Genomic DNA, 13,510 nt, shown 5'->3' on the forward strand with positions numbered 1-13,510 from the left:
ATGGGTTGGCCATTAAAATGATGTAAACAATGAATGTAATTTTTTTAAACTAGGATTACGACCCGCCGCAATGCGGCGGGGATTCTTTATTTATAACTAAGTCGATTTACGACCCACACGTTATGTTAAACCTGTCAAACGGGGTAAAAATAGACGATGTAAAAACGTTCACCCACACACGCACGTTGCGTCGTGTTAACTCGCAAAATTTAGAACGAAACGTAAAAACGTTAAGCCAAAGACGCACGCTGTGATGTGTTAAGTCACAAAATTTAGAACCAAGCATAGAGCGCAAAATTTGCGGAAAATGAAAACTATAAAGGACTAAAGTTGAAAGTAAAAAAAGTTATGAGGATAGAATGTAAAAGATAAAAAGTTTTGGGTTAAAAGTAAAAAAGAAATAGTTTTGGGTTAAAAGTAATTTATGAAATACTTTTGGGTGAAAAGTAAAAAAAATCAATTTTTTTTTTTGGAAAACCCCCAAAGCCAACGTTACGACAACCATATGCATAACAATGTTTTCTTTGAAAAATCCCCAAAGCACACCCCACGTTGCGACGGGGCGTAAAACGGTGTCAAATAGTACTAATGTCACACAACCGTCATCGACAACCTATAATATGCGTATTGCGACGAACCTGTCAAACATGGAAAAATAGAGGTAAAAACGTTGAACCACACATGCACGTTGCATCGTATTAACTCGAAAATTTTAGAACTATACGTAAAACGAAAATTTGCGAAAGATGAAAAGTATAATGATAAAAGTTGTGAAGTTAAATTGCAAATAATGAAAAGTTTTGGGTTAAAGTTAAAAAAATAAATTATGTAGGGTTAAAATTGAAAAGTGTACAAACCTTTGGGTTAAAACAAAAAAATCAAGTTTTTTTTTGGAAACACCTAAAGCATAACTTACAAGTCCTTATGCACAAAAAGTTTGCTAATTTATATAGGTTTTAATATGTACTATGTGTAGGATTGAGAATAGCACAATTTTCTTTAAAAAGCAGGCAGTCTTAAAAAATAAAAACAAAAAAAATAATAAAACGATTAGTTTAATGTATACTTTATTTCGAAATGAGTAAGGTATTAATTTGGTTTACATAACAATTTAAGTAATAAGGTGTTCTTTAAATAAATTAAAAGTTGTAATTTTGAAGTGGGCATTTTATTACCCAATCGGTCACAAAGAATAGCAAGATACCTTTTTAAAAAGTAAAAAAAAAAAGGTCAAACCAAATGAAGTAGCGGAACACACTATATACATACAGACCGTCTACACACATATATGTCAACATGAAACATAACAAAATCAATTATTATAGGCTTAATATCACTTGGTTAAACAAATTATAGTGTAAAAACTCAATAAGGCCAAAATTTATTAAACTTATATGACTACAACTCAAGCCAAATTCCTTAATTTTAAAACAACAAAGCGAGTAAAGTACAGTTTTAAGCCACGGAACCATGAATTTGCTTGATCTTTATCATTGCATATCTGCATAATAAAACACAAAATCTTAGCTGAATCAAAAACTTAACATAGATCAAGTTGAAAATCAGGTTATAAGCTTCCATGTAAAAGCGAAAACATGTCCCGCTCTTACAACTAATTTATTTAATTAAATCATTCTAAAAGTATAAAAGCATTTGGATATTACTTTGGAAGTTTCAAGGCACTCAAGCTGTTCCATTTGGATATAACGAATGTATACAAGTGTATGAACTATATGAATATATACATGCGAACTGTATCTTAGGTACTGGTATCAACTTAACAACCCATCCAATAGGCCACAATAAAGCTGCAATACCAATACAATTTCCCCACTGCACACCATTTAATCTTTCTGTATCCGCAAACTTCTTCAAAAACTCCATCATCACAACTTGGAGAATTAGCGTAATCCCGATTATTCCAACAAACAATCTGTTTTTGTGAATACCTTTGTATATATTCCTTTTCTCCAGCTTCCTCGAGTTAAACTCATTAAACACTTGACATAGCACGAAAGTATTAAATATTATTATGTCTTTCACCCGCTCATCCACGTTGAATATCGCCTTACCTTTAAAAGGGAACGTTAATAGAACAGTAATCTGGAAAATAGCTTGTGCAAGTAGGTTTCTCCACATGATATTAGTTATAAGAGGTTCGACACGACCCACGGGTGGTTTGTTCAAGAGTTCCTTAGTGGGCCCTTCTGTAGCAAGCGCAAGTGCGCCTAAAGTGTCCATGATTAGATTCACCCACAAGAGTTGAACCGCGATTAAAGGGACTGCACCAAAAGTTAACTTCGATAAAACTATTACTAATAGTAACACAAACCAACCATTTTGTACAGGCTTAACTTATAGAAACAATAAAACTATTACTTGTATACAAACATCAGTATCAGAAGAATTAATTGATGCACCCATAGCTACAATTAAAACTTTTCATGCCAATCCGGTCTTAGAGGGTGAACACTCTTTAGCATAGAATTCATAAACCTACCATTATTAATGAAATTAGGACAGAAACTGAATTCTAAAAGTAAAAAAATTGAATATTTTCTGTGGGTTTAGTGTTAATGCTAATGCAAATTTTGAACACTTATCACAGATTCCTATTTTCGAGAAAGAACATTCGTTTTCTATAAAAGCCTTTTTAGGAAGAGTTGCATAAATGACATTTCTTTGACATGCTAATAGAACGTTTTGAGATCACTAAAAGGGCGACATTTTAAGATGGGGGGAGTGATGGCGGTTATGATGATAAAAGTTTTTCTTACAAATAGATAGAAAATGGTAAAAAGGTGAAATTTACCTATCAACCATCTTTCCAGTTAGTTTCAATAGAGAGCAAAAGGCACACTAAAAGGGACTTCTTGTTCTGATTCCAGTCCAATCCTGCCACAACAACACGCGCAACCTATATAAGAAGAGATTCATCATGAAACGAAGGATAAATCCTATAATATTCAAATAGCGGCGTCATTAGTACATTCTGAAATAAGCAATCAATCAAGTCATACCTAAAGCTATAGTAAGCTTCAGTTACAGATCAAATATTCCATCACGCTTCACCTTCTCCCTTTCAGTTTTAATAACTTGCCTACGAACGCATGCACAACCGAGGTCATTCTATATTTGGCATCGTATTTCCTCTTGTTCCATCTGAACACGAACACATAAATTACTTTTGTACAATGTGTCAATAAACAATTAAGTAACGTATCAGGGAATAAAATAAAAGAGAATATCAAGTGTCATAATGTAGGATTGTATACCCTGTCAACATGGGGAAGGTGAGGACTCTCATGCAAATATTTGAGTTGCCACGTTGGAGCACTTGAAGTGGTAGGTATATATGGGCAACAAATATCACCCTCCATGTTTGCTGAAACGCTGTGCGGCTTCTTCCAGATCGACTTCTACCCGAACATTTGTATCATACTGAACATGTCTTTCTGGAGGACCAACCAAAGCTTCTTGTGAAGTAAAAACCATCGTACCAAACATTGACTCAATCATGTCAAATACACTTTTCCCCTTTTCTTAAACTTTGCATATAACTAATATACTATATATGACCCATATTGCGAATCGCATCCCTTTTGACCCATTTGATTTGTTCCATCTTTATACAATATTTAAAAGTTTACCCACTTGATCCACTAAATATAAACATAAACCAGATCACCCATGTTTTTGGTAAAAACGGTTGAAACTGTTACCTATAAAAAATACCAACATGCTTTTTATTTTATATATATTAACGTGTTTTTTGAATGCATATATATATATATATATATATGTGTGTGTGTATATATTAAAGCATTGTGATTGAATAGAGCTTCATAATGAAATATTTTACACATACATATAAAGAAAAAACCCGTGAGTTTTAATTATGATGTCATGTCCGTGGAAGACATGTCAATAATAAGTTGGTTTTGTATGAAATGGCAATAATGTAAAAGAAATGGACCTTGAGAAAGACCAGCTTGAAGAGTTACATTATTGACATATTGACTACTTCCCAGTTAACCATTTAAAAAAAAAGTCAAATGCATAACCATCGGTGGGCATAAAATAGAGCAGAAAAGTCATATTTCATAGATTATGAATAAAAGGAAAGCACAAATAGTACACAATTTGTGGTAGAGATAAACATCAAGATAGGGAAAAAATAGGTGAAGAAAAGGCGAATCCAATTAGAGATAACCTAAAACCAGTCAAATGTTCCATTACCTAGCTGGCACCTTGTAATATCTTATTTAAATTGATTAAAGATATGGTTAGCCCATTACAAGAAAACTTAATACCGAAAAATTAACCTAACAAAGCATTTTTCCCAACATGACCAACTAAAATGCTAATGTGAATAAAGTGATTCATGTGAAGGATGCACCCTTTGAACCAGCGTCAAAATGTTAACCCATCTTGACCCATTTCAAAAATTATACCAATTAGCCTATTATCCAACTGAGCTGACCCACAAATTTTTCCACCATTAGTTAAGATTACCACCCATGTAATACTGAATCCTACCGGCCATAATACGCCTACGCAAACTATGTTGGTGATGAAAGAGTAATTTTTTTTCATCTTATAAATCTTGCGATGCAACAAATGAGGAATAGCGAGAAAAGAACTAAAGTCTTAGTGACTTACTATTGAAAGTAACTCTTATGGTATAATTGCTCTAAAATATTCCTAAACATCCATTGTTGCAATTCTCCTCATTGATCATACACCTTGTAACAACTCTCATTAAAAAATTATAATTAGAATGATAATTAGTCAATAAGGAAACCCTAATTGAGACACCCAAGTAATTCCGCACTAACCCTAAAATTTTCAGAACAATCAGAATTAGGATCAGGGCCCCTAAAACTCAGGGGGGGGGGGTAAACCCTAATTGATAATTATCAACAAAATCCGTTGTCACAATTGAAATTCGAAATTTTGATGATTCATGCAAGCTAGTCCCGTTTCCAGCTAGTCTAGGTAAATAGACTGCACCCTTTACGGACCGTAAAGGAAAATACCTTACGGACCGTAAGCATATGTGCTTCCCTTACGGACCGTAAGGGTTGAAGCATACGGTCCGTAAGCGAGGGTATTTCTGGCTATAAATAGCCGACACTGGGACTTGAAATTAGAAATGAAAACGACGTTCAATTGCTGTCTGTACGTCGAATTAACACCAAAATACTACAATTAAACACACACACTGCACTCGAATTGCTGCCGCAAAACAGGGTAACTACTCGATCGCTGTTACGATTCATTTTCCGAGATCAATATATCCAAAGAATGTTTAAGTGCCGCCCACATTGGGTTATACTTTGTCGTTCGTCGTTAAATCGATGAATGTTTAAGTATTGCACTTTGTCGTTCATTGTGAGAATTTGATTTCGTGAGTTATCGTGACTGCTGTATTGATCACTAACCCAGTTTTGTGTGCATTATTATTGAAATTAGGTTAACCAGGCTAAATCATATTCTGTCCGTGTTAAATCTGCAATGTGAGTCATTCTCTTTTTATCAACTGTTTTACAATACTCCAAATTATTTTCAGAGTTATAATTACAGTGATTAAGTTTATGTAATCACCAAATTACAGCCAGTATGTGGGGTATTGTGCACATTACTACAGTTTTAATCACATTAGGTGGGCGAACCTAAAATTAAGTGATATACGTCATTCATTGGGGCAGCCAATGGTGATATGACCACAGTCACAGATCCGGTCGAGTGACAAATACTGTGGGTAGTTGGTTGATAATAAACATATGTAAAAACTCTTAATACTGTGAATTATAACAAATGTGTCGTTTTCAGTAAACTGAATGATTCACTCAGTATTTCCCCGCTGACAAAACCTTTTTCAAACATGTTTCAGGTGATCTACTGTAATTCAGGAAAAGTGCCGAGAAGCATTTCAAGCTTAAGATAGTGGCTCAGTATAAAATAAAGAAATATGTTCTGAAATAAAGATTTATCAGAAAAATCTTATTATTGTAAATTATCGGGGTTTTATCCCGAGTTGTGAAATAAAATAATCGGGAAAAGTTTTTAGCTTTATAACGATCCTGATGTTAAAAATTCCGCTGCTAAACTCAATTAAATAAATATCACGGGATTTCTGTCCCGCGGCTCCTGAAACGGGTCAAACCGGGTCGGGGGCCGTGACAGAAACAAGGTGGTATCAGAGCCACTGAGTTAAGCTAATTAAGTATTTAATAGATACTTAATTTTTCCTGATTACTATTATGTGATTATGTGTTTTATTAAATTGACTATTTGTTAGTTACAGTATGGGTAAGCAAAAGTTGCAAGATATCTATCTTAAATTAGATAGGTCAGTCTACGAAGAGGGAAGTTCATCCAAAACTAAATTTTCAAAGCTCCCTACAATTCCTGAAGAAGGAATATTTGTGCGAAAAGCACAATATGAGAATCCGCTTTCTCCTAGAAAAAGGAGTATGATTATTAAGAAAAGTAAGGAGCAAATCCGGGAAAAGAGAATTAAAAAGGAAACCCAGGAGTTAATCAATAAATCACCTTGGGAAGATAAGCTAGACGAGAAATGGGCAAATTTGTATATGCTAGCCACTGTAGCAGAACATGCAAATCTTTAAATACCCTAAGTCTAGTAATAACACTTCTCAGTAAATAAATAAATAAATCTGAGTGTGTTCTTTTCTGTTATTTTGTACAAATAGTGTGCAATAAAACTTTGATGTTTATTTGTTAAACTTTGTTCCAAAGTTTTAACTTAGCATTTCTGTGCATTTTGTATATATACTACACAGCATGAGCGAGATATCTGAAGCTTTTCAGAACCTCAATCTTTACCCGGTGAATATAGAAGTTTCCCAAGAGTTTACTGGATACTTTGCTGATGTGGACCAACCTGTAGCATTCCATGCTCCACCTTTGATAAAGCCAAAACGAAAGAAAAAGAAGAATTATGTATGGGGTAGTCGTATTCGTAGGAAAAATCCAGTTCCGAAACTTCCTAAAATAAACAACCCTTTAGAAAAAGGAAAAGAAATTGTAATCAAGGAGAGTTCTAAACAGCAAGAGATGGAAACTGAAGTTAGGAAAGATTCTAGGCAAATGGAAATACAGTTTGAGGAATATTCTAAAGAAATAGAAATGGAAGTAGGACAAGGTTCTAGACCAACTCAGGTAGAGATCGGGGAGAGTTCAAACCAAAACCAGGGAATAACTTTTCAGGATAAAATAGATTTTCTATTGGCAAACTGTGAGACTATTCAGCCTGTCAATACAAACGTTTTTACCTATCCTAGTGAAAATCCACTCCCTATGAATTTTGCACCAGCAATCCCAGAACTAATAGTCCACGCTCAACCTATAGAAATGGAAGAATGGTGGACTAATGATTGGCAATTTTAAAATATTGTCAACGACCCTTATTCCTTCTTTCCGCAATTCGATCCAGAACCCCTACCTAATCCACCAATGAGCACTGAGAATATGGCTGAACTTCGCCATTTCGGTGAAGAGTTGATGGATGCGGGGAATAGAATCAGGGAGATAGGGGGACAGATTGCTTGGAAATATGACGAAAGGGAACTTCGTTTTTAGGATGACGAGTAACGAGGGATAGGAGGATGGTAAAACTATAGTTGTGTAATAGTATAGTAAATAGTGAAATCAGTCTGTAACATAAAATAAAACTTTGTAAAATATCTGTGTGTAGTGATGCATACTATAACGGATATGAAATGGAATCGAGAAATCGATAGTTTTGACTATACGTGTATTATAAATTGTCTGATTGTTTATGTATGATTACTATTTATCAAATACTAATAAAAATTATTATATATCATCAGATGGCAAATAATGGTAATGAACCAGTAAATGAGGTTAATCAGTCGGAGCAACATCCAGGAGATCAATATATGACTAGACAAGATATCGAAAATATTGTTGCTCAAGGGATAGCCAATGCTATTCCAGCATTTGTTGCTGCTGTAAAAAGTCCAATCGAACCGCAACATATTATTCCTAGTAAACATACTATTGAGGATAACTTCAGTAATAGTATAAACGGGGGTAATAATCATGCTAATCATGATAATGAATCCCAGCACACGCCGCTCCCTAAGAAACGAAAGGCTGCAGCACCGGGTTGCACTTTCAAGGAATTTCTTGCTTGCAAACCCACTGAATTTGCAGGCAACGAAGGGGCAACTGCATCGCTGCGTTGGTTCGAGAAAACTGAAGCAGTAATTGCAATAAGTAAGTGTGCCAAAGATGATCAGGTCATGTACGCATCAAATCTGTTTAAAGAAGGAGCACTTGAATGGTGGAACACTGTGTTACAAGCTAAAGGAAGAGATAGGGCTTATGCTATGACTTGGGAAGAATTTAAGAGTTTGGTAGAAAGAAAATTCTGTCCTGAGTATGAAAAGGAACAAATGGCAAATAAGTTCCTAACTCATCGGATGTTAGATGTGGATTGTCGTAGTTATACTTCGACATTTTTCGAATATGCTAGAGTGGTACCTAACCTGGCTTTGCCAGAACCGGTACTCATTTCTCGCTATATTTGGGGATTAATTAGCGAAATTCGAAATATCGTTAAGGCTGCGAGACCTCGCACTATTGACGATGCAGTAGAATTAGCTAACACCCTAACCGATGAACTGATACGCACAAGAGATGAAGACAGGAAGAAGGAATTAGCCCAGAAAATTACCCAAGGATTTAAGGTAGGTAATAGTAGTAATTTCAAGAAAAGAGGGGCAGGGCAATCTTCAGCACAGCCATTCTGCAAAATTTGCAAAAAGAGACATTTTGGAAAATGTAACAAACTTTGCAATTTTTGCAAAACGATAGGACATCGTGAAGAAAATTGCAGGAAGAAATCCATAATTTGTTACAATTGTGGAGAAGCCGGACATTTCAAAACAGAATGTCCTAAGTTAGCCAACCCAGTAGACAACAAACCCAAAGCAACCGAAGGAGCTACTAAGAAGAATGCCAGAGCATTCCAGCTAACCACTCAAGAAGCAGAGCTCATTCCGGATGTTATTGCCGGTACGTTTCTAGTTCACAACGTTTATGCAAAAGTATTATTTGACTCTGGTGCAAACCAAAGTTTTATAAAAACTTCATTCTGTCAAGCTCTTAAGTTACCCTTAACTACCGTTAGGCAGATTTTTATAGTCGAAACCGCAGATGGAAATTCAGTAAAAATCAATCAGGTTTTGCAAAAAAGTAGAAATAGAACTCTCAGATCATAAATTTGTTGCAAACCTATTACCAATGAAATTAGCTGAGTTCGATGTTGTGTTAGGAATGGATTGGTTAATAGCCAACCATGCTCAAATCATTTGTGATAGAAACTCTATAGAAATTCAATCACCTACTAGAAAAGTAATCATGATTACAGGAGATAAACCTCGAAAGCCGCTAAAGTTCATATCAGTAATGAAAGTTGCTAATTATGAACGGAAACAAGGAATAGTATATATGATTTCAGTAATCATTTGTACTAAAGGAAAAGAACTTAAGGAAATTCCTGTAGTCTCAGAGTACCCAGATGTATTTCCGGAAGATTTACCTGGGTTACCACCAGATAGGGAGGTAGAATTTAGGATTCATCTAATTCCAGGAACTACACCGATAGCCAAAGCACCCTATCGATTAGCTCCTACCGAAATGTTAGAATTAAAGAAGCAATTAGATGAATTACTAAGCAAAGGATTTATACAACCTAGTTCATCCCCTTGGGGTGCACCAGTGTTGTTTGTGAAAAAGAAAGATGGATCGATGAGAATGTGTATCGATTATAGAGAATTGAATAAGGTAACAATTAAGAATCGATACCCATTACCTAGGATTGATGATCTTTTCGATCAATTACAAGGCGCTAAATATTTTTCTAAGATAGATTTGCGCTCCGGATATCATCAATTAAAGGTTCAAGAAGAAGACATACCTAAAACTGCTTTTAGAACTAGGTATGGACATTATGAGTTTACAGTCATGCCCTTTGGATTAACTAATGCACCTACAGCATTTATGGACATGATGAATAGGATCTGTAAACCATATTTGGATAAATTTGTAATTGTTTTTATAGACGATATACTTATTTATTCAAAAAGTCAGGTCGAACATTGTCAGCACTTGCATGCACTCTTAACTTTGTTAACAAAAGAAAAGTTGTACGCTAAATTCTCGAAGTGTGAATTTTGGCTACAAGAAGTGCAATTTTTAGGACACATGGTGAATCACGAAGGTATTCATGTAGATCCTGCTAAGATAGAAGCAATTACCAATTGGAAGGTTCCGCAAACTGCAATGGAAATTAGAAGTTTTATAGGATTAGCTGGATATTATAGACGGTTTATTAAGGATTTTTCCAAGATAGCTATACCGTTAACTAAGCTAACCTGTAAAGCCACTAAGTTTGAGTGGGGACCTAAACAAGAAGAGGCCTTCAGAATCTTAAAGCAGAAATTAACCAATGCTCCAATTTTAGCCTTACCAGAAGGAACAGAAGATTTTGAGGTATATTGTGATGCTTCAAAATTAGGATACGGATGTGTGTTGATGCAACACAAGAAGGTAATTGCGTATGCTTCCAGACAATTGAAAAAGCACGAAGAAAACTATACGACTCATGATTTAGAATTAGGAGCTATAGTTTTTGCCCTTAAAATATGGAGACATTATCTGTATGGAAGTAAGTTTACTGTTTATACAGATCATAAGAGTTTAAGGTATATATTTAGGCAAAAAGAGTTAAACATGAGGCAAAGAAGATGGATGGAAATCCTGAGTGATTACGACTGTGATATTCAATATCACGAAGGAAAGGCAAACGTAGTCGCAGACGCCTTAAGTCAACACAAAAGGAACAGTAAAAAAATACTCAAAGAAAATAATAGCAAACAGGGGGACATAAAAAAGTAGTTAGGTTGTGAATAGTAAACAACTAATCTACCATGTACTTCTCTGTATCTTGTTTGGTGTAATACTACCAGCATGTTGTTGATCAGTTGTTTTCAATACTGGAACAATGAAGTCTAAGTTAGAAACTTAGATATTGATTTTAAATCATGTCTTAACAGTCCACAATACATAAAACAACAAAAACTTAGATGATAATTTTAATGTAACATACACTTTTTACTAGCAGATGATAGATACATATCACCAAGATGATTGACAATCAACAAAAACCCTACTTTCAAACGATAGCGACCGGGTGCCAGCCCTTCACCATTTACGCTTCAAAGGAATAGTACACCAATCAGTCTAATAAAAAAATGATAGATAATAAAAGGAAAGGCTGAAAAGACGTATTCGTAGCAAGTAGTATCCCTCCAAGATTAGAGTTCCAGCCAACTAAAAAAACAATTAAAACCCCATCCATGTATGTAATAACCAAATCCATTACTCGATACATCTCATATGCAAGCTTCGACTTACCGCTTGATCTTGACAACGTGTTCATTCACCTTTAAAAGCTACATGTAATCCAAGAAAGTTCCAAAACAATGAAAAATTAATATCAGTGGCAAATTGTAACGAAGCCGAACTTCTATGACAGCCAATACATTTAAGCTTGATGTAACCCCTTTTGGGTGTAATTTGTTTTTGGAGCCAAAACTGACCAATGCATGCCCTAAAATTCCTAATTTACCATCATAAACTAATCTAGCGAGGAAGTAGGAAACTTGTCTCTTGATCAAACTGTACCCATGACCACCCAACACCACAATATCAACACCCATCTTTTCCGCCACATCGCAGATCACATCCCTCGGATCACCGATAGCCACTCTCGTTTCCACCTTCACCTACATAAAACAATCCACTTCACCAAACGTCATCTATAAAATTAAATGTTTGCTATTATAAATCATTATTTTTGGCTAAAACTGTTAGTCCATAGCATTAATCAATTAAATCATAGATTCAATGTCCATAGCATTAATCAATTAAATCATAGAGTTAATCACTGAGAACATGTCAATTCCATGTTAATCCAGCAAAACTTTGTAGTATTACATAAATGCAGATTATTAATCAAAACTAAGTCAGCTTTGTGTATAGACCACTATCTTCATTAGAAAAGCATAATTATTAATATTATTTCAATATAAAAGACAACACAAAACAAATATGTTGCTTGCTATCTCTACCAAGTATCAAGGGCATCTTTTACCTGATACACGACACCAAATGGAATGTGTAAATCAAGCTGACCACCCATAACACAACCACAAAGTATCAAACCAAAATCCATAATATTATTGTCACAAAATTGAAAAAAAATAGAAAAAAAATCCAATATACTAAAATGGAAATGAACCTTTGAACATTGCAGTAGTAGGGGGAGAATACGAAAGGGCAGAAGCAAACCCTAGATATGAAAAAAAACACCAAAATTATTATTAAATAACAAACAAATTGATATCTTCAGATCTGGAAGCATGAAACAAATGGTATTTACATGAAGACGAAGAAAGCATCAGAACACGAGAATCCTTACTTGAGGCTTTGCCCTTCTGTCCTGTACTCTTATCGATATTTGTCTTCTTCGTTGTGCTTTAACAACATTAGAATTGAAACGAAATTAGATAAAAGATAGCCGATGTCATGTAAAAAACATATAAATCAGAAAATTACATAACAATTAAGGAACAAAAACTCTAATTGCTCAAAAGATGAAACGGTTATTAACAACAAAAACACAAATGGAGAAGTAACCATTTAGGAAGAATAAATAGAATTGAAAAATGATTTGGTATTAGGAAAGATTAAACATACCTGATGCTTGAATCGATTTTTTTCTTGATACTGGTATTATATCCCGAGCTGATTCTCCTGACGATTTTTCTTTACATGTTATTGATCGGCATTTGGTATTAAAATCGATTTATGCCAGAAACCCTAGAAATCGATCAATAGATTTATGCCAGAAACCCTAGAAATAGGTCAGTAACAAAAAAAACAAAAAAACAAACTGTGAGATAAACAAAAGACCTCGACAAACCTGGCTGTGCTTGGAATTGGGCTGAAAAACAACAATCTTGATTGATAGTTAACAGAGATCTAGATAACAGGGGAAGCAGTGAGAACAGAGGCCAAGTGAAATCAAATTAGGGTTAAGAGGAAGAAGGAAATCTGATAAACAGAAAGACTTAGATCGAGTTCTAGTGTAACACCCCGTATTTTCGAATGTCAAAGTCAAAGTCAAAGTCCAAGTCCAAGTCAACTTTGACTTCTTTGACTATTAATGTTTCTTTTTACTTTTTGTATTATGTGGAGTAAGTGTTGTCTAAATGAAATGATCGAATGTTTAATCAATGCGACCGATTTACGACTGTGAATAGTAGGAAGTAACAATGCGATAAAGCTAATCAATCAATAATCAAGCTAATCGATTCATCAATCAAGCTCGAGACTCGAATTATGTGAACTCTGGTATTGTATTACGTGTGTGTGTGCCTTATGTGTTACT

General features: G+C 34.7%; 1 protein-coding gene and 1 long non-coding RNA gene across 5 annotated transcripts; both read right to left on the minus strand.

Moving 5' to 3' along the window:
• Positions 1–1,304: 1,304 nt before the first annotated feature.
• Positions 1,305–2,898, minus strand: LOC110897085 (putative calcium-transporting ATPase 13, plasma membrane-type). The gene is made up of 3 exons (XM_035977502.1): positions 2,813–2,898; positions 2,073–2,282; positions 1,305–2,000 (listed from the first exon to the last, which is right to left on the minus strand). The coding sequence occupies exons 2-3, from the start codon at positions 2,239–2,241 to the stop codon at positions 1,684–1,686; spliced, it is 486 nt and encodes a 161-aa protein (XP_035833395.1). The 5' UTR covers positions 2,242–2,282; positions 2,813–2,898; the 3' UTR covers positions 1,305–1,683.
• Positions 2,899–4,659: 1,761 nt separating this feature from the next.
• LOC110895829 lies at positions 4,660–13,202 on the minus strand. 4 transcript variants are annotated; one of them, XR_002567407.2, is made up of 7 exons: positions 13,043–13,202; positions 12,817–12,939; positions 12,500–12,594; positions 12,359–12,409; positions 11,165–11,843; positions 10,985–11,051; positions 4,660–4,745 (listed from the first exon to the last, which is right to left on the minus strand). It is a non-coding gene; the product is annotated as an uncharacterized LOC110895829 (long non-coding RNA). The 4 variants fall into 4 exon arrangements; XR_004866966.1 differs by having other exon boundaries at positions 12,817–12,973; positions 13,043–13,176; XR_004866965.1 differs by having other exon boundaries at positions 12,539–12,594; positions 12,817–12,973; positions 13,043–13,175.
• Between the last annotated feature and the right edge of the window lie 308 nt (positions 13,203–13,510).

This window comes from Helianthus annuus, chromosome 9 (genome assembly GCF_002127325.2).
Source record: "Helianthus annuus cultivar XRQ/B chromosome 9, HanXRQr2.0-SUNRISE, whole genome shotgun sequence".
Lineage (NCBI taxonomy): Eukaryota > Viridiplantae > Streptophyta > Magnoliopsida > Asterales > Asteraceae > Helianthus > Helianthus annuus.